The sequence below is a fragment of the Mobula birostris genome, chromosome 23 (genome assembly GCF_030028105.1).
Source record: "Mobula birostris isolate sMobBir1 chromosome 23, sMobBir1.hap1, whole genome shotgun sequence".
NCBI classification, from domain to species: Eukaryota; Metazoa; Chordata; class Chondrichthyes; order Myliobatiformes; family Myliobatidae; genus Mobula; species Mobula birostris.
In genome coordinates, this window is record NC_092392.1 from 8979315 (window position 1) to 9000113 (window position 20799).

General features: G+C 43.5%; 1 protein-coding gene across 3 annotated transcripts in view; it reads left to right on the forward strand.

The window, feature by feature from the left end:
* impdh1a (IMP (inosine 5'-monophosphate) dehydrogenase 1a) overlaps positions 1–19990 on the forward strand; it is a 52775-nt gene extending 32785 nt beyond the window's left edge. Inside the window, exons 11-15 of one of the 3 annotated variants that reach the window (XM_072241673.1) lie at positions 5531–5675; positions 6169–6312; positions 12144–12227; positions 16968–16984; positions 18610–19990. In XM_072241673.1, coding sequence (XP_072097774.1) covers positions 5531–5675; positions 6169–6312; positions 12144–12227; positions 16968–16984; positions 18610–18710 — 491 coding nt within the window. In that variant the 3' untranslated portion in view covers positions 18711–19990. The remainder of the gene's footprint in view (positions 1–5530; positions 5676–6168; positions 6313–12143; positions 12228–16967; positions 16985–18609) is intronic. The other 2 variants (XM_072241671.1, XM_072241672.1) reach the window with 2 other exon arrangements.
* The last annotated feature ends 809 nt before the right edge of the window (positions 19991–20799 follow it).

Genomic DNA, 20799 nt, shown 5'->3' on the forward strand with positions numbered 1-20799 from the left:
TTTAAATGTGTCCCATATAATCAATTTCGACACATCTCCCGTATTATTAAAAAGAAAAGAATCTTTTATCTGAGTCTCAATAAATTGACAAAATCCGAACTTTGTAATAAATTTTCTGGAAAACGCCAAGGCAAATTTGCAGTAACGACATCATTCAATTCAAAAAGCTAAGCTTAAAGGTGCATGATCCGAGAGAATGATAGCATCATGTTCACATTTCTGGACTTTGGACAAAAATCGAAGATCAGCTATAAAATAATCGATTTGCGAATATTTTTTGTGAACATGTGTAAAAGAGAATAATCTCTATCATTAGGATGTAAATGTCTCCAATCTACAACCAGGCCATAATCAATTAAAAAAGAGTTAATAAGTGATGCAGAACAACTCAGAAGCCACTGATTGGTTGAACTCTTGTCAATCAAAGGATTTAAACAACAGTTGAAATCACCATCCATTAACAACATATATTCCATTTAAATCCAGCAATAAAGGAAATACATTTTTAAAAAAAGAAGGATCATCTACATTAGGTCCATATAGATTAACCAGGACAATTTTTCTATTACAAATTGTTCCTTTAACAATTAAAAATCTACCATTAATATCTGACACAGTTGTCTTCTAAGAACATGAGATAAAGAATCATTGGAAGTGAGTCCACAGGTTGTGGAACAGTCCAATGATGGGTCGAGTGTCTTGCTTGACAAATCTGTTAGAGTTCTTCGAGGAAGTAACAAGCAGGGTAGACCAAGGAGAGGCAGAGGATGTCACTTACTTGGATTTTCAGAAGGCATATGATAAGGTGCCACACATGAGGCTGCTTAACAAGATAAAATCCTGTGGTGTTGCAGGAAAGGTAATGGCATAGATAGAGGAATGGCTGACAGGATTGAGGCAACGAGTAGGAATAAAGGGGGCCTTTTCTGGTTGGCTGCCAGTGACTACTGGTGTTGCTCAGGGGTCAGTATTGGGACTGCTACTTTTTATATTGCTTGTCAATGATTTGGATAATGGAATTGATGGCTTTGTGGCAAAGTTTGCAGATGATACAAAGATAGGTGGTGGGGAAGCAATGTAAATACATCAGGATTTGGATAAATTGGAAGAATGGGAAAAAATGGCAGATGGAATACAGAATTGGGAAGTGTACGATAATGCATTTTGGTAAAAGGAACAATAGTGCAGACTATTATCAAAGTGTGAAGAAGGTTCAAACAGCAGAGATGCAGAGGGACTTGGGAGCCCTTGTGCAAGACTCCCAGAAGGTTAATTTGCAGGGTGAGTCTGTGGTAAAGAAGGCAAATACAATGTTGGTATTTATTTCAAGGAGAATAGAATATAAAAGCAAGCAGATAATACTGAGGCTTTATAAGACACTGGTGAGCCCGCACTTAGAGTATTGTCAACGGTTTTGGCGTCATATCTCAGAAAGGATGTGTTGTCATTGAAACGTGTCCAAAGGTTCACGAGAAACACAAACAGGAATTCTGCAGATGCTGGAAATTCAAGCAACACACACCAAAGTTGCTGGTGAATGCAGCAGGCCAGGCAGCATCTGTAGGAAGAGGTGCAGTCAACATTTCAGGCCGAGACCCTTCGTCGGGACTGTTCACAAGGATGGTTCTGGGAATGAAGGGGTTAACATATGAGGAGTGTTTGGCAGCTTTGGGCCTGTACTCACTGGAAATTAGAAGAATGCAGGGGATGTCATTGAAACCTACTTAATGTTGAAAGGACAAGACAGAGTGGATGTCAAGAGCATGTTTCTTCTACTGGGGGTATCCAGAATTAGGTGGCACAGCCTCAAAATTGAGGTGCGACCTGTTAGAACAGGGGAAGGAGGAATTTTTTTAGCCAGGGAGTAGTGAATCGTGGAATGCCCACCACAGTCTGCTGGAGGCTAAGTCCGTGGGTATATTTAAGGCGGAAGTTGATCATTTTCTGATCGGTCAGGTTATCGAAGGAAATGCCAAGAAGGTAGGTGTATGGGGTTGAGTGGGATCCGAGATCAGCCGTGGTGGAATGGTAGGGCAGATTTTATGGACTGAACGGCCTTATTCTGCTCCTATGTCTTTGGTCTTGGTTAAGATCACTGGTGAGTGTAACACCAATAATGTGTCACAAAGGATGTCCTCACTGTGAAAACTTGATAACACTTGTAATGGTACAGATGCATCTGCTGGAGGATGGATGGATGTAGATAATGTTAAATTAGCTTATTCCTTGTGTTCGCTTGCTCTATATGCCTAACATCCAGTCTGGTAACGTACCTTCGGCACTTAGCCAACTGAGGCCCCCTCCCAAAGTACGCACTGTGCATTGCAATGTTCAGTGCTTCTTTCAAGTGTTGTTCAACATGGAGCTGCAGTGTGTCATTGTCTGAGAGATCAGTGATAGTGAAGAAGAGGTTTCCTTACCGAGGTTTGACCAGATACCATGATATCCAGGGAACTAACAGGTCAGTTGGGGGTGTCACTGTGGCGTTGCAGTTAGCACTACACTATTACAGTTTGGGGCATTCCGACATCAGTAAGGAGTCTCCGTATGCCCTTCCTGTGAACGCATGGGTTTCCTCCCGATGCTCCAGTTTCCTCCTGCAGCCCCAAAGACCTACCAGTTAGTCGGTTAATTTGTCATTGTAAATTGCCCTGTAATTAAGCTAGGGCTAAATAAGACCATAAGACATAGGAGCAGAATTAGGCTATTTGGCCCATCGAGTCTCCTACATCATTCAATCATGGCTGATCCTTTTTTTTTTCCTCCTCCTCAACCTCATTTCCTGGTCTTCTCCCCGTAACCTTTGATGGCCGGTCCAATCAAGAACCTATCAATCTCTGCCTCAAATATATCCAGCGACCTGGCCTCCACTGCTGCACGTGGCAGCAAATTACAAAAATTCACTACCCTCTGGCTTAAGAAATTTCTCTGCATCTGTGTTTTAAATGGATGCCCCTCTATCCTGAGGCTGTGCCCTTTTGTCCTAGACTCTCCCACCATGAGAAACATTCTTTTCACATCTACTCTGTCTAGGCCTTTCAACATTGAAAAGGTTTCAGTGAGATTCTCTGCCCCCCCCCCCCACCCAGTGAGTACAGACCCAGAGCTATTAAACGTTCCTTGCATTATTTCTGGAGTCATCCTTGTGAGCCTCCTCTGGACCCTCTACAATGCCAGCTCATCTCTTCTAAGATGAGGAGCCCAAAAATGTACACAATGCTCAAGGCGAGGCCTCATCAGTGCCTTGTAAAGCCTCAGCATCACATCCCTGCTCTTGTATTCTAGACCTCTTGAAATGAATGCTAACATTGCATTTGCCTTCCTCACCACTGGCTCAACCTACAAGTTAATCTTCAGGGTGTCCTGCACAAGGACTCCCAAGTCCCTTTGCAGCTCAGATTTTTGAATTTTCTCCCCGTTTAGAAAATAATCCACACATTTATTTCTACTACCAAAGTGAATGATCATGCATTTTCCAATATTTCATTTGTCAACTTTCTTGCCCATTCTCCTAATCTATCCAAGTCCTTCTGCAACCTACCTGGCCCTCCACCAATTTCCGTATCATCTGCAAACTTGGCAACAAAGCCATCTATATCATCATTTAAATCATTTATATATAGCATAAAAAGAAGTGATTCCAAGATCAACCCCTCTGGAACACCACTAGTTACTGGCAGCTATCCAGACAAGGATCCTTTTATTCCCAGTTGCTGCCTTCTTCCAATCAGCCAATGCTCTAACCATGTAAGTAACTTTCCTGTAATACCATAGGCTCTTTACTTGGTAAGCAGCCTCATGTGTGGTACCTTGTCCAAATATACAACATCCACAGCATCCCCTTTATGTATCCTACTTGTAATCTCCTCAAAGAATTCCAATAGGTTCGTCCGTCAGGATTTTCCCTTAAGGAAACCATGCTGACTTTGTCCTATATCGTCCTGTGTCACCAAGTACTCCATCACCTCATCCTTAATAATTGACTCTAACATCTTCCCAACCACTGAGGTCAGGCTAACTGGTCTATAATTTCCTTTCTGCTGCCTTCCTCCTTTGTTAAAGAGTGGAGTGACATTTGCAATTTTCCAGTCCTCCACCATGCCAGCGTCCAATGATTTTTGGAAGATCATTTCTAATGCCGCCACAATCTCTAAAGCTACCTCTTTCAGAACCCTAGGGTGCAGTTCATATGGTCCAGATGACTTATGTACTTTTTGGTCTTTCAGCTTTTTGAGCATCTTCTGCTTTGTAATAGCAACTGTACCCACTTTTCTTCCTACACACACCACAACATCTGGCACACTGCTAGTGTCTTCCACAGTGAAGACTGTGGGTGGTGGTTTGCAGATGGCACTGGTTCAAAGGGCCAGAAAGGCCTGTTCTATACTAAATAAAATAAATTAACATTGTTTCAGTGTTACTCCCTCTGGCCTCTATATCTGCTAGCTCCTCTGGTGGGTTTGATGTTGGAACAGGGATTATGATGAATGTTTCTGTTACGTAGCCAATACCCATAGAATCGGGCCTTAAAATCATCAGCAAGAAGTTGCTTGGCTAGCCTGTAGGACAGCTCTCCAAATAAAAATGACACTTCAAATATTTGTGAGAATATATTTATTTTTCTTTTAAGAGGATGAGGAAGTTGGAGTTTGGGCAATAAAAGCCGAACATTAATTTTCAGTAGGAGATAATGGAGAGTTTAAAGAAGGCACAATACTTGAATAAAGAGAATCGTTAGCAGAAGCTGTTAAGATTAGGCCAGGATGAGGTTAAACCTTTACGGAAAAGGATTTTATGGACTAGGGATCATTTAATGGATAAGATGAACTTTGAAAGAAATCAGTAACAATGCAAATTAAGTATTGGGCATTGGAGAAGCATTGGGGCTTCCTTGGCATGGCAGGCTCAAAGTACCAGGTGTATCCAAACAGATATCTCAATTGTTTTGACAGTCTGTTTGGAGGAGAGGGTGAAAGGATTTGTAGGGATGACTGTTAAAGGAAACAGCAAAAGATCAGTGGTTTGTGTACTAGTGTGATTCTGCAGTACTGATACAACCCTGACTTCATTTCTCATAGATACAGGATCTATCATTAGGATTTGGCAGATTGCATAAAAGCTGGGTCTTGCTATGTAATTCCTTCCTGTGGGAATGTTTGATTTGGACCCCTAATTTTCTGTTGATAAAGTCAAGTGTTATACTTAAACACTTTTTTGATCATTTTATTCAAAGAACAAAAGAAATGTATGGAAATGATGACATTATGGAGTTGGGTCTGAAATGGTACGTGTGATACAGAGGGTGAAATAGCCTTTCCTCTTCCAGTTCATACTTGAACTGGTGTTAATACTTTATATTTAACTTGGGGTCTACGATTACCCTTCATGTGCATTGAAGCTACGGTGGGATAATAACAGAAATCTCACCAAGGAATGCTCAATGTTGATGTCAATTCTTTCTGTATTTTCTGTTTCCACTCATCCTCACTTTCACATTCTTCAATCTTTCTCTCTCACCATTCCCTCTCAGTGATGATGGGTTCATTGCTGGCAGCTACAACAGAGGCCCCAGGCGAGTATTTTTTCTCTGATGGAGTGAGGTTGAAGAAATACCGTGGCATGGGGTCATTGGACGCAATGGAGAAAAGCACAAACAGTCAGAAACGATACTTCAGGTAAGTTTGGGACCAGGAGGCTTCAGCAGCATGAAGTCATTTCTTCTGAGGTCAGGTGGATTCCCATCTTCCTCCCTATTTGAAAGAAGCTGTAACGTGTATGCACTGATATATTTTAACTTCATTGCCAAATGTAGGTCAATTATAAAACAAAATACAATACTAATTGGTTGAAAAACCCGAAGAACTGACACATTTATATCAAGCTAAATTTGTCCATCTCCAATACAGCCAGGTCCTCTCACCCTGTGTGAATGCCAGTTTTATTTGAAAATGACCTGGTTTGGGTGATTGTTAGTAAAATTCTACCTTATGTTGTGCTTACTTTGCCCCTGAGTTAGAGGCAAATAGTATTACCTCCTTCTAGACCCCTTATGGTCTTATTGATTACAGGCTGATTATAGTAGGCAGGAGAATTGTGCCCTCATCTCAATGCACAGGGCATTTTAGAGGATTCCTGTTCTCAGTACTGATCCTGTCATGTCTTGTTCAGTGAAGGTGATAAGGTGAAAGTAGCCCAAGGAGTTTCAGGATTAATTCAGGACAAGGGATCAATACACAAGTTTGCACCTTACTTGATAGCAGGAATTCAGCATGGATGCCAGGATATCGGAGCCAAGAGCCTCTCCATCCTTCGGTAAGTTTGCAGTGTGTTTATTTTCCAATCACCATTGTTTCACTGGTAGGGTGGAAGGATCCAAGGGGAAATTGTTTAAGATTGGGAAAAGCCCCTGTAGGAGAGGCAGTCATTCTAAGGCTCCAATTAAACATAGAATAGTACAGCACAGTACAGGCCCTTCGGCCCACAATGTTATGCCGACCCTTACACCCTGCCTCCCATATAACCCTCCACCTTAAATTCCTCCATATACCTGTCTAGTAGTCTCTTAAATTTCACTAGTGTATCTGCCTCCACCACTGACTCAGGCAGTGCATTCCACGCACCAACCACTCTGAGTAAAAAACCTTCCTCTAATATCCCCCTTCCCACACCTTACCTTAAAGCCATGTCCTCTTGTATTGAGCAGTGGTGCCCTGGGGAAGAGGCGCTGGCTGTCCACTCTATCTATTCCTCTTAATATCTTGTATACCTCTATCATATCTCCTCTCATCCTCCTTCTCTCCAAGGAGTAAAGCCCTAGCTCCCTTAATCTTTGATCATAATGTATACCCTCTAAACCAGGCGGCATCTTGGTAAATCTCCTGTGAACCCTTTCCAATGCTTCCACATCCTTCCTATAGTGAGGCGACCAGAACTGGACACAGTACTCCAAGTGTGGCCTAACCAAAGTTTTATAGAGCTGCATCTTTCCTTACGACTCTTAAACTCTATCCCTCGACTTAAGAAAGCTAACACCCCATAAGTTTTCTTAACTACCCAATCTACCTGTGAGGCAACTTTCAGGGATCTGTGGACATGTACCCCCAGGTCCCTCTGCTCCTCCACACTACCAAGTATCCTGCCATTTACTTTGTACTCTGCCTTGAAGTTTGTCCTTCCAAAGTGTACCACCTCACACTTCTCCAGGTTGAACTCCATCTGCCACCTCTGCATCCTATCAATGTCTGTCTGCAATCTTCGACAATCCTCTACACTATCCACAACACCACCAACCTTTGTGTTGTCTGCAAACTTGCCAACCCACCCTTCTACCCCCACATCCAGGTCGTTAATAAAATTCAGGAAATATAGAGGTCCCAGAACCGATCCTTGTGGGACACCACTAGTCACAACCCTGCAGTCCAAATGTACTCCCTCCACCACGACCCTCTGCCTTCTGCAGGCAAGCCAATTCTGAATCCACTTGGCCGAACTTCCCTGGATCCCATGCCTTCTGACTTTCTGAATAAGCCTACTGTGTGGAGCCTTGTCAAATGCCTTACTAAAATCCATATAGATCACATCCACTGCACTACCCTCATCTATATGCCTGGTCACCTCAAAGAACTCTATCAGGCTTGTTAGACACGATCTGCCCTTCACAAAGCCATGCTGACTGTCCCTGATCAGACCATAATTCTCTAAATGCCCATAGATCCTATCTCTAAGAATCTTTTCCAACAGCTTTCCAACCACAGACGCGAGGCTCACTGGTCTATAATTACCCGGACTATTCCTACTACCCTTTTTGAACAAGGGGACAACATTCGCCTCCCTCCAATCCTTCGGTACCATTCCCGTGCACAACGAGGACATAAAGATCCTAGCCAGAGGCTCAGCAATCTCTTCCCTCGCCTCGTGGAGCAGCCTGGGGAATATTCTATCAGGCCCCGGGGACTTATCCATCCTAATGTATTTTAACAACTCCAACACCTCCTCTCCCTAAAGCCAACCTATTTTCCTGCAGTGTACTTTCTTTCATTGTTCCTATATTTTTCTCAAGTAATTTGAATCTTATTGTTTACCCATCTGTGTGGAAACGTTTTCTCATGGTACTATAAACCAGTGTGAATGTGGGGCAGCTTGATGGATGACCCTGTTTTTCCCAAGCGGATATAGAATCATAGAACTATACAGACTCTTCGCCTTAACTTGTTTATGCCAATCAAGGTGCCACCCGAACCAATCCCATTCATTTGCCTTCGGCTCATATCCATCTCAACATTTCCAATCCACATACTCTCCAAATATCTTAAACATTGTAACTGTACTTGCCTCTACCACTTCCTCTGGCAACTTGTTCTACGTACCCACTAGCCTCTGTGCTCTGATCCCCTTTAAAACTTTTCCTCCCTCACCTTAAACCTTTGCTCTTTAGTTTCAGACTCCCCTACCCGGGGACATAGAGAACGTATTTAGAAACAGAAAACCCTTAGCACAATACAGGCCCTTCAGCCCACAAAGTTGTGCCAAACGTGTCCCTACCATAGAAATTACTTTGGTCACCCATAGCCCTCTAGGTTAGATTAGATTCAACTTTATTGTCATTGTGCTGAGTACAGATACAAAGCCAATGAAAGGCAATTAGCATCTGACCAGAAGTGCAAAAGAATAGTATTATTTACTGAATAACTGCAAATAAAAAGTAAGTGCTACAGAATACAAATATAAAAGTACTGAGACAGTCCAATATGGGTGCAATACAAGTCAAGTCACTTTTTATTGTTATTTCGACCATAACTGCTGGTACAGTACACGGTAAGAACGAGACAACATTTTTCAAGACCATGGTGCTACATGAAACAATACAGAAACTACACTGAACTACATAAAACAACACAAAAACTACACTAGACTACAGACCTACCCAGGACTGCGTAAAGTGCACAAAACAATGCAGGCTTTACAATAAGTAATAAGCAAGACGATAGGCACAGTAGAGGGCAGTAGGTTGGTGTCAGTCCAGGCTCTGGGTATTGAGTACTGCTTAGCGCTGTGATGTGAGGTTCAGCAGGGTCACAGCCTCAGGGAAGAAGCTCTTCCTGTGCCTGCTGGTGCAGGACCGGAGGCTCCTATAGCGCCTACCAGATGGGAGGGGAGTAAAAAGTCCATGGTTAGGGTGAGATGCATCCTTGATAATGCTTTTCGCCCTGCCCAGGCATCGTTTATGGTAGATGTTCTCAATAGTGGGCAATTGGGTGCTGATAATCCACTGGGCAGTTTTCACCACCTGCTGGAGCGCTTTGCGGTCCGATATGGGACAATTGCCATATCATGCTGAGATGTAGTTGGTGAGTATGCTCTCAATGGTACAGTGGTAAAAGTCCATCAGTATCCTGGGACAGAGGTGAGCTTTCTTGATGTTTCGCAGGAAATAAAGGTGCTGTTGTGCCTTTTTGATCAGGATGGAGGAGTTCAGGGACCAGGTGAGATCCTTGGAAATGTGGACACCGAAGAAATTTTTCTAAGCTCCATGTTCCTATCCGAAAGTCTCTTAAAAGACTCTATTGTATCGGTCTCCACCACCGTTGCCGGCAGCCCATTCCATGTACTCACCACTCTCTGCATAAAATAAAAACAACAACTTACCCCTGACATCTCCTCTGTACCTACTCCCAAGCAGCTTAAACCTATGTCCTTTTGTGGAAGCCATCTCAGCCCTGGGAAAAGCCTCTGACTATCCACACGATCAATGCCTCTCATCATCTTATACACCTCCATCAGGTCACCTCTCATCCTCCATCGCTCCAAGGAGAAAAGGTCGAGTTTACTCAACTTGTCTTCATAAGGCATGCTCCCCAATCCAGGCAACATCCTTGTAAATCTCCTCTGCACCCTGTCTATGGTTTCCACATCCTTCCTGTAGTGAGGCGACCAGAACTGAGCACAGTATTCCAAGTGAGGTCTGACCAGAGTCCTATATAGCTGCAACATTACCTCTCGGCTCCTAAATTTAATTCCACGATTGATGAAGGCCAATACACCGTATGCCTTCTTAACCACAGAGTTAACCTGCGTGGCTGCTTTGAGCGACCTATAGACTTGGACCCCAAGATCCCTCTGGTCCTCCACACTGCCAAGAGTCTTACCATTAATACTATATTCTGCCATCATATTTGACCTACCAAAATGAACAACTTCACACTTATCTGGGTTGAACTCCATCTGCCATTTCTCAGCCCAGCTTTGCATCCTATCAATGTCCCGCTGTAACCTCTGACAGCCCTCCACACTATCCACACCACCCCCAACCTTTGTATCATCGGCAAACTTACTAATCCATCTCTCCACTTCCTCGTCCAGGTCATTTATGAAAATCATGAAGAATATTATTCAAATGGGGAGAGAATTCAAAGTTCTGAGATGCAATGGGACTTGGGAGTCCTCGTGCAGGATACCCTTAAGGTTAACCTCCAGGTTGAGTCGGTGGTGAAGAAGGCGAATGCAATGTTGGCATTCATTTCTAGAGGAATAGAGTATAGGAGCAGGGATGTGATGTTGAGGCTCTATAAGGCGCTGGTAAGACCTCACTCGGAGTACTGTGGGCAGTTTTGGGCTCCTTATTTAGGAAAGGATGTGCTGACGTTGTAGAGGGTTCAGAGGAGATTCATTGGAATGATTCCAGGAATGAGAGGGTTAATATATGAGGAATGTTTGTCCGCTCTTGGACTGTATTCCTTGGAGTTTAGAAGAATGGGGGGAGACCTCACAGAAACATATTGAATGTTGAAAGGCATGGACAGAGTAGATGTGGCAAAATTGTTTCCCATGATGGGGGAGTCTAGTACGAGAGGGCATGAGTTAAGGATTGAAGGGCGCCCATTCAGAATAGAAATGCGAAGAAATTCTTTTAGCCAGAGGGTGGTGAATCTATGGAATTTGTTGCCACGGACGGCAGTGGAGGCCAAGTCATTGGGTGTATATAAGGCAGAGATTGATAGGTATCTGAGTAGTCAGGGCATCAAGGGTTATGATGAGAAGGCGGGGGAGTGGGACTAAATGGGAAAATGGCGGAGCAGGCTCGATGGGCTGAATGGCCGACTTCTGCTCCTTTGTCTTATAGTCTTATAGTAAGGGACTTTCTTCTATCTTAGGCCACGAACTTATCAATCACCCCTCGTAGAAGACAGATAAGAGCGGTCACCACTGGTCACACACAGAGCTCCAATCTGAGAAGCAACCTTGTGACCCATACGACCAAGCCAGCTTAGTATCTTCGTGGATCATGTGATTCAACCCTCCAGTCCAATCTATCATGTGGGGCCTAGATAATGTCTATAATCTTTCCCCTGTCAATCCTCTTGGTCGCCTCTTCAAAAAAAACTCAAATTAAATCTGTGAAACATGATTTCCCTTGCACAAAGCTATGCAGACTGTCTCTTATAAGTCCCTGCCTATGCAGATGTAGCTAGATTCTGTCTCAGAATCCCCTCCAGTAACTTACCCACCTTTCAGTTTAGGTTTACCACCCTATAGTTCCCTGGTTTGTCTGTGCAGCCTATCATAAAGGCACAATGCTAGCCACTTTCCAGTTTTCTAGTGCCTTACCTGTAGGTAATAAGGTTATAAATATTTTTGCCAAGATCCCAGCAAATTCTTCTCCAGTCTTCCACAATGCCCTAGTATAGACTTAATCAAGCCTTTGCGGTTTATCCACTTTTATGTGGCTTATGTGGATCTGTTTCAGGACATCACTGTTTTCTTCCTTCAGTTCCCTAGTTTCTATAGCCTTCTCCGTGGTAATTACAAATGAGAAGACCACCATTTCCAGTAGCTCCACACTGGACAATACATTGTTCCTTAAGATGGTCTGTTTGGCTCTTAATCTACTGTTATAAATCTTACATTATATGGAGATAAGATTTAATGTAGTGGGGCATTGAGCATGCGAAAAAGGGAGACTGGTTATCGGATTCTCAACACTAATGCTTTAGATTGTATTATAATGTTTTGGAGAATACATCTTGACTACTTAATTCACTTGGTCTATATCACTTCTCATTTTTGTTCTCTCTGTCGTTTTTCCATCTGAACCATTTCTTCTACCTGACACTTCATAATCTGTTTGCATGTTACCCATTTTTCAGATCAATGATGTACTCAGGGGAGCTGAAGTTTGAGAAGAGAACAATCTCCGCTCAGGTAGAAGGTGGTGTGCATGGTCTGCATTCGTAAGTCTCTCAACCTGTCTCCATTTTTTTCTACTTAGACTTCATTTTTGCTTTTAGTGGTGGATTAGTTGCAGCCCATCCTCATGACCATTTCATCATGTCACCTAAGATAGAATGGCAGAGTTATAAAAATGATTTCCCTGAACCAGGCAAGATTGAAATATTTGAGAAGTTCCCTGTGATTAACTTGAGGGAAATATACAAATGTTTAACTCATTATCAAGCAGCAGTTTGTCCTTGTTCTCCTTGTCTCATAAGCACTCATTGGCACTGAAGAACTAAACCTTTAACAATCCACCTTCCTCATTATGATAGCCTTTTCACCCGCACACCTTCTGTACTTGTGGGTGTCTGCTACCCACTGAGGCTTCTCAACATCAACCTCTGCTCCCTCACCACGTCCCCTCGTCCCCTCATCCTCTGCTGATTGGCATGCCCTTTGCCCACCCTATGTTTACCAACCTTGTCCACTACTCCCTGGCATGCCTGCCAACCCTTGCCCCCTGCTACTTGGCACAGTTGCTGCCCACCCAGATTTCATAGCCTTGCTCTCTGCTCCCTGGCACTTGTCCCCTGCCCTCTAGTGTTCTCACCTACCTTAGCTCTTACTGGCACAACTACCTACTCTGGTTCCTTGATGTATAGGTGCCCACTGTTACCCTACCTGCCCTGTCTTGAAATGTATCTCAGTACAAAAATAAATTAATTCCAGTCACCAATTTGAACACTCTGTGATCCTGTGTATTGTAATGTTAACTAGTGTGATGCTGGTTAGCAAGAATATTGATCAGAACTTTCTTGATGGACTGTTCCTGCTCTTCTTCAGATTGTGTCATGGTAAACATGAACTTTAGTAAGGCATTTGAGAAGGTCCCGTACAGGAGGCTGATCAAGAAGGTTCCGTTGCTCGGCATTCAGGATGAGGAAGTACAAACGTTTGTAAATTGGATGAGATAATGGCTTTGTGGGAGAAGCCAGAGTGGTAGTAGAGGGTTGCCGCAAGGGTCCTTTGTTATTTGTCACCTATATCAATGATCTGGATGATAATGTAGTTAACTGGATCAGCAAATTTGTGGATGACACCAAGATTGGGGGCGTAGTGGCCTGTAGAAGGATCTGTATCAGCTGGAAGAATAGGCTGAAAATGGCAGATAGAATTTAATGCAGACAAGTGTGAGGTTTTGCACTTTGGTAGGACCACCCAGGGTAGGTTAACCTGTGAACTGAGGGGTGTGGTAGAACAAAGGGTATCTGGGAACAAAGTCCGTAATTTATTGAAAGTGGTGTCATGTGTAGATTGCGTCATAAAGAAAGCTTTTGGCAATTGGCCTTCATAAATCAAAGTATTAGTAACAAGAATGGGATGTTATGTTGAAGTTGTATAAGATGTTGGTGAGGCCTAATTTGGAATATTGTGTGCAGTTTTGGTCACCTACCTAAAGAAAAGATGTAAATAAAGTTGAAAAGTACAGGGAAAATTTACAAGGATGTTGCTGGGTCTGGAGGACCTGCGTTGTAAGTAAAGATTGAATAAGTTAGGACTGTATTCTTTAGAACTGAGAAGAATGAGAGGGGATTTGTTAGAGGTATACAACATTATAGAGGGTTAGGGTAAATGCAAGCAGGCTTTTTCCACTGAGGTTGGGTGGGACTACAACCAGAGGTCATGGCTTAAGGGTGAAAGGTGAAAAGTTTAAGGGGAACATGTGGAGAAACGTCTTCACTCAGAGGGTCGTGAGGGTGTGGAATGAGCTGCCAGTGCAAGTGATCCACGTGGGTTTGATTTCAACATTTAAGAGAGGTTTGGATAGGTATATGGATAGTATGGTTATGGTCCTGGTGCAGGTCAGTGGGAGTAGGTGGTCTAAATTGTTTCTGCATGGACTAGATGGACTGAAAGGCCTGTTTCTTTGGTATATTCTCAATGACTCTATGAGTAGTTTAGATCTGTGTAACAGGAAATAGGGAGCATCGGTTTAACATCTTTTCTGCACTGTTAACAAATTTCACGTCATATGCCGCTGATAATAAACCTGATTCTGATTCTGATGTGACGGGCCCTATCTGGGCAGATGGGCCTCGTCAGCCGTGGTTAATAGCTTATCTAGAAGAAGGAAAACTGATTTCAAACCCCCGCTGCCTTGCTGCTATATCCACTCATGGGCGGGCTGTGGGAGTGAATCCGGAAGGTATGTCAGGAGCCAGAGTCCCTAAAGGCAGTTCAACGCTGACTGCCAACTCCTGTGACGCTGCTCGTGCGAAACTGTATCGGTCCCTGCTACTCCTTGTGATCCATCAGCTGCATGGAGAGGGAGAGCCTGTTCCATGGGCAACAGCTTGCTTTCCATATCGCACAGCAGTGGCTTGCGTATCAACAGATGGTGTTAGCATAGACAGCAAGGATGCAAATCTATGGTCAACCCTGACCAATGGAGAGCCTCAGTGTGCACCCCAGTGTGATAGATTTTGTTCCCTTGTTTGCCTCTTGGGAGAATGCATCTAGCTGAGTCCTGAGTGAAATATAATCTGTTTTCCACCCCATTCTGAATTCCACGAAACGAGGGAAGAGATTGCTGAGCCTCTGGCTAGGATCTTTAAGTCCTCGTTGTTCACGGGAATGGTACCGGAGGATTGGAGGGAGGTGAATGTTGTCCCCTTTTTCAAAAAAGGCAGTAGGGATAGTCCGGGTAATTATAGACCAGTGAGCCTTACGTCTGTGGTGGGAAAGCTGTTGGAAAAGATTCTTAGAGATAGGATCTATGGGCATTTAGAGAAACATGGTCTGATCAGGGACAGTCAGCATGGCTTTGTGAAGGGCAGATGTGTCTAACAAGCCTGATAGAGTTCTTTGAGGAGGTGACCAGGTATATCGATGAGGGTAGTGCAGTGGATGTGATCTACATGGATCTTAGTAAGGCATTTGACAAGGTTCCACACAGTAGGCTTATTCAAAAATTCAGAAGGCATGGGATCCAGGGAAGTTTGGCCAGGTGGATTCAGAATTGGCATGCCTGCAGAAAGCAGGGGGTCGCGGTGGATGGAACACATTCGGATTGGAGGGTTGCGACTAGTGGTGTCCCACAAGGATCGTTTCTGGGACCTCTACTTTTCGTGATTTTTATTAACGACCTGGATGTTGGGGGGTAGAAGGGTTGATTGGCTCGTTTGCAGACAACACAAAGGTTGGTGGTGTTGTGAATAGTGTAGAGGATTGTCGAAGATTGCAGAGAGACATTGATAGGATGCAGAAGTGGGCTGAGAAGTGGCAGATGGAGTTCAACCCGGAGAAGTGTGAGATGGTACACTTTGGAAGGACAAACTCCAAGGCAGAGTACAAAGTAAATGGCAGGATACTTGGTAGTGTGGAGGAGCAGAGGGATGTGGTGGTACATGTCCATAGATCCCTGAAAGTTGCCTCACAGGTAGATAGGGTAGTTAAGAAAGCTTATGGGGTGTTAGCTTTCATAAGTCGAGGGATAGAGTTTAAGAGTTGTGGGGTAATGATGCAGCTCTATAAAACTCTGGTTAGGCCACACTTGGAGTACTGTGTCCAGTTCTGGTCTCCTCACTATAGGAAGGATGTGGAAGCATTGGAAAGAGTACTGAGGAGATTTACCAGGATGCTGCCTGGTTTAGAAAGTATGCATTATGATCAGAGATTAAGGGAGCTAGGGCTTTACTCTTTGGAGAGAAGAAGGATGACAGGAGACATGATAGAGGTGTACAAGATTATAAGAGGAATAGATAGAGTGGACAGCCAGTGCCTCTTCCCCAGGGCACCACTGCTCAGTACAAGAGGAGCTGGCTTTAAGGTAAGGGGTGGGAAGTTCAAGGGGAATATTAGCGGAAGGTTTTTTACTCAGAGAATGGTTGGTGCATGGAATGCACTGCCTGAGTCAGTGGCGGAGGCAGATACACTAGTGAAATTTAAGACACTGCTAGACAGGTATATGGAGGAATTTAAGGTGGGTTACATGGGAGGTAGGGTTTAAGGGTCAGTACAACATTGTAGGCCGAAGGGTCTGTGCTGTGCTGTACTGTTCTATGTTCTTCTGGGAACTTTCTTGATCTGAGCCAGAACATTTGATGAAAGCTCTTTGCAGGTTGGTGTTGGTTTCTCAAACAGAACTGAGGATGATGGCCAAGCATGACTGTTGTGGATAGCCTGAATATCCCTAGGCTAATGTAATTTTGAGCCGGTGAATGGTTTATATGTACAGGGGAGCAATCTGGTTGGTGCCCAGATTCAATTCTGGTTTGTGGTGGTGAACGCAGACTTGACAGGTGGAGTGTCTCTTTCAGTCCAGAAAGGAAAGGATAGAAGTTGTTCAGCGTCACCCCGCTTCCTTTGCTTCTCCCGTAGACGACATCTCAGCTGTCTGCTGTAGTGCATGTATAGAGTCTGGCAATCACCTTCAGCTCATGCACATAATAAGTCAGGGCCACTGTCTGTGAGGTGTAATAGGTTAAATTCTCTTGCTTCTTGAACTCGTTAACATTTATTCCGTGTTTGTCTGTACTGGGCAATGCTGTCTCCACTTTTGAGAAACCTTACAAACTCAGGGCCTTGACTATAATATGAAAAGAGCTGCTGTATGCTGGGGCATGTGCTGTTCTCACCTGATGTACTATACTAGGCAGTTACATGTGAAACTAAAACTGTATTTTGCCATGATGGCTGTTATATCCACACATTTTTATTTTTCTTTCTCTTTTTTTGCTCATGCAATCGCGTATCAGATACACATTTTTGCCATGTAAGTAAACCATTGGAATCAACTGTTAATTAATAGATTAATAGCATCTTAAGTTATGTCTGCCACAGAAAGTTACTCAACAATCTGCCCAGTTGACGTATGTTTGGTAACCACAGATTGATGTTTGTGGCCTGAATTTTGGCTCCGTGCTGTGAATTTCTGGATGTGAAGATCTCACTCGGTAAAGTCCTGTGCAAAAGTTACAAGTGTCATGAAAGACCCTGGGGTTACACAGTCATGCAGAGGGTGGCTTTGCCACTGGTGTAGTCTGTCAATTGGCTTCAATGCCCAAAGGACCCTGGCATGTTAACGTGATAGGTGTTGGAATCTCGGCTATTAACATGAATACCCATTGAGGATTCAGTATTGTGTGTCCATGTGAGCTCTAGAGAAAGCCAACAGCACCTTTTCAAGGTTCTTTTCCAGCAAGCCTCATCCTGAGGTGAAGGCTATTCTTGTATCTCTCAGTGACTGCTGTAATCTCATTCCTTACGTAACTCTCCTTTTGGATCATCTGGAAAAGCTTAGAATAAATTACTAAACCAGTGACCACTTATTATTCTAGGGGCTATGGGATTTCCTACTGTAAAACTCTACCACATACCAACTGTAAGATACCAATCCCCCATTTTCATCCTTCACCACCTCCTCTGTCTCCTACAGACACTGTCACTCTCTCCATTGCACGCGCTCACACACACACCCTGGTCCCCCTGTCAATTTCTGCTTAATTGCATATCTTCTTATTTCTGTCTGTTTGACTAAGGCTGTTGAGGCCTTGATCATTTCCACCCTATCCCAGCACTTCCTTCAACATCTTCCTTTTCTTCAGTTGTCATAAGGAGAGGCCTCCCTCCCTGATCTTTGACCAAGGTCCTCCTATCCCATTCTCATCACGTCCTCATTCTGCTTCCATCCTGTCCCATCCTTTCAATCCCTGAGACACCCTGTGGTGCCCTTGAGCTCCAATCAGTGTCCCCGACCCCTATCGTACAGTGTCATTGCCCCTCCCGGAATTTCCACCAAGCCCTGTCTTCTGCCAGGGTTCTTAACAATGATTCTGGGCTGTAAATTGCAACCAAAATCCTATGGCCACTGGCCATACTAAGGTCAGCTGCTTTCTCTATTTAGAGACAGTATATTTCTGTTAGCAAAAAGTGCAGTGATCATTTGGTTACCTCCCATGTAACTGACTCTTGCAATGGGAACCTGTGACAGAAATGATCAGTAACATTCCAGTTTAATTCACTGATGAGTTAGGATATCAGTGCCATTTGAACTCTGGACATGTGCCCTTTTAAGGGTGCCCAGCAACATACTTGTGTGGAGGTCTAAGGGGACGAAAAGAGGAAGAAAAATAACTTACATAGGTGATATCTTTGATACCATCAGATCATCTCCAGATGTTATAAAGCCAAAGGATTTCTAATATATAATCATTGTATAGGCAGAAACATCAACCTCCAGATGCCAGTGCACTGAGCGACTAGTTGTTTGACCAAATGTTTAGGGTGAGGGGTGAATAACTGAGGGGTAACTGCTTGGACAATGGAGGGGAGATTATAGAATGAATGATCTTCCTGAAAGGAATTGAGTGTGCTGATTTTTTTTTTTCCCTCTTCCAGTTACGAGAAGCGACTTTACTGAAGATGGGAATGTTGCTCACCAGACCATGGCTCCCAATGTCCCCTCCCCATTGGCCATCAAGCAGCAAAGGCACCCATGACCATCTAGACCATCTTCTGCCTCTGACATAGAGGCAGCTACCCTGCTTTGCGCCTCCTGGCTTGTGACGCACAATTTTTTTACTTTATTTTGGACTTTTGTAACCTGAGCTGTGAAGAATAGAATCTGGGAGAGAAAAAAAATCAATGCAACAGTGGCCTCATCCAGTGAGACTGTGAGCTATTAGTGTGATGGTCACTATGTGCTTGCTATTTTCCCGAATCCCGGGGCCAAGCCTGGTGTCCAGCTTTCACAAGAGGATTTCTCTTTGATGGTTTCACTCAACAGATTGGACAATAAGTTTATTTTTGTCATCAGAATTGTTTGTGTTTCTGCTTTAATTTAAAAAAAATACTAATTTGGGTGGGGGGAAAGCATGATTTTGTTCAGTCCAAGTGACCAGAATTGTCAAAAGGCAAATATGGAGTGAATTGTTAACATTGTGTCCTTGTCAAAAAAAGACAAATGCTGCAAGAACTCAGCCAGCCTAGCAGCATCTGCCACAAGGTCAGCTAAGTCCTTCCATCCTTTCTGTTTTTGTTTCAGATTTGTGCTTTGTACAGTTTTATATGTTATACGTGTGTCCTTGTCACTTCCTGCGGTTAATGCATCACTGTAACTGATGGAAATGACTTTGTTTTAATCTCCTCCCTGTTACACAACAAAACATGATAGGATGGTGGGAAAGAAGGGCACTGTGAGCTTTGGACAGAAGCTGGAAATGGTTCATTGTTTCCAGAGGTTTGCTGAGCTTCCAGTATACAATGCATCATGTATTTGAAGTCACATCATACCATTCAAGTATGGAAAAGGGGAGTTGTGGACACTCCTTACACCTTGTGGAGCATGCCATTGACTGGCTTTGCTACAGCTGTGTGGATGTGTCCTTTGGTGACCTTGGGCTAAGCTTCAAGGGCATGTTCCAGTTTTATTGACTTGACCCCAGCAAAATCCATCAGAATAAATTGCCACCATGTGACTCACCTGTTTTTGTTCATTCAAGTTCTTCACACTTACCCATCCTTTATCTATCATCCGGTAATCTGATACTCAGTTACAAGTTCTCAGGCCAAACACTAAAATACTTTGGTGTATTAGCCCCAAGTCTAGGCTAGGCAATCTGGGCAAAGGGTAGCTGGAAGAACTCTGGGTCAGAATTACTCCATTCCTGATGCTTACTGTTGGACAAAGCTATGAGAAATAATTTGCAATTCCATGCCGGTAAAGAAGAAAACACTTACTGTGAGGTGGAGCAAATGGAATAAATGCTTTTGATTTTGACAGTTTAAAACATTTTTTTCATTTAGACAGTCAGTAAATACAGCCAAATGTTGATGTTGAGCAACCTTTGGGTTGCTGAAAATATTCTGGAAATTACAGTTCACAGCGTTGTACTGCTAAATAAGTGCTATAAATAGAAACCATGAGCTCTGGAAATTTGAAGTGATAAGCAGTTAATGTAGTGAAACACATTTGATAGGAAATTACTTATCTTTCCAGGTCCTCTTGAATTCAGCATCTTTGGATTGCAGCCTAATTCCATTTAACTCAACGGTTTTACTTTGAGAAGCCACAGGCAGCTTGTGCAGGACGTGAAAAGAGCAACAGGAAAACTATTCTGGGCAACTGTAGAAGAAGCTTAAACTTTAAAATGTGTAAAAGGAAATAGAATATGCTGTTCTCTTTCACAACTCTATCCTGTTACCTTAAAGACCATAACAGATAGGAGCAGAATGAGGCCATTCAGCCTGTCGAGTCTGCTCCACCATTCCATCATGGCTGATCCCGGATCCCACTCAACCCCATACACCTCCTGCCTTCTCGCTATATCCTTTGATGCCCTGACCAATCAAGGAATGATCAACTTCTGCTTTAAATGTATATACTACCTCATCCCATACCGCATTATGTGGCAGAGCATTCCACAGATTTACTTCTCTCTGGCTAAAAAAAAAAGTCCTCCTTACCTCTGTTCTAAAGGATCGCCCCTCAATTTTGGGGCTGTCCCCTCTATTTCTGGACAACACCACCATAGGAAATATCCTCTCCACATCCACCCTACCTAGTCTTTTCAACATTCGGTAGGTTTC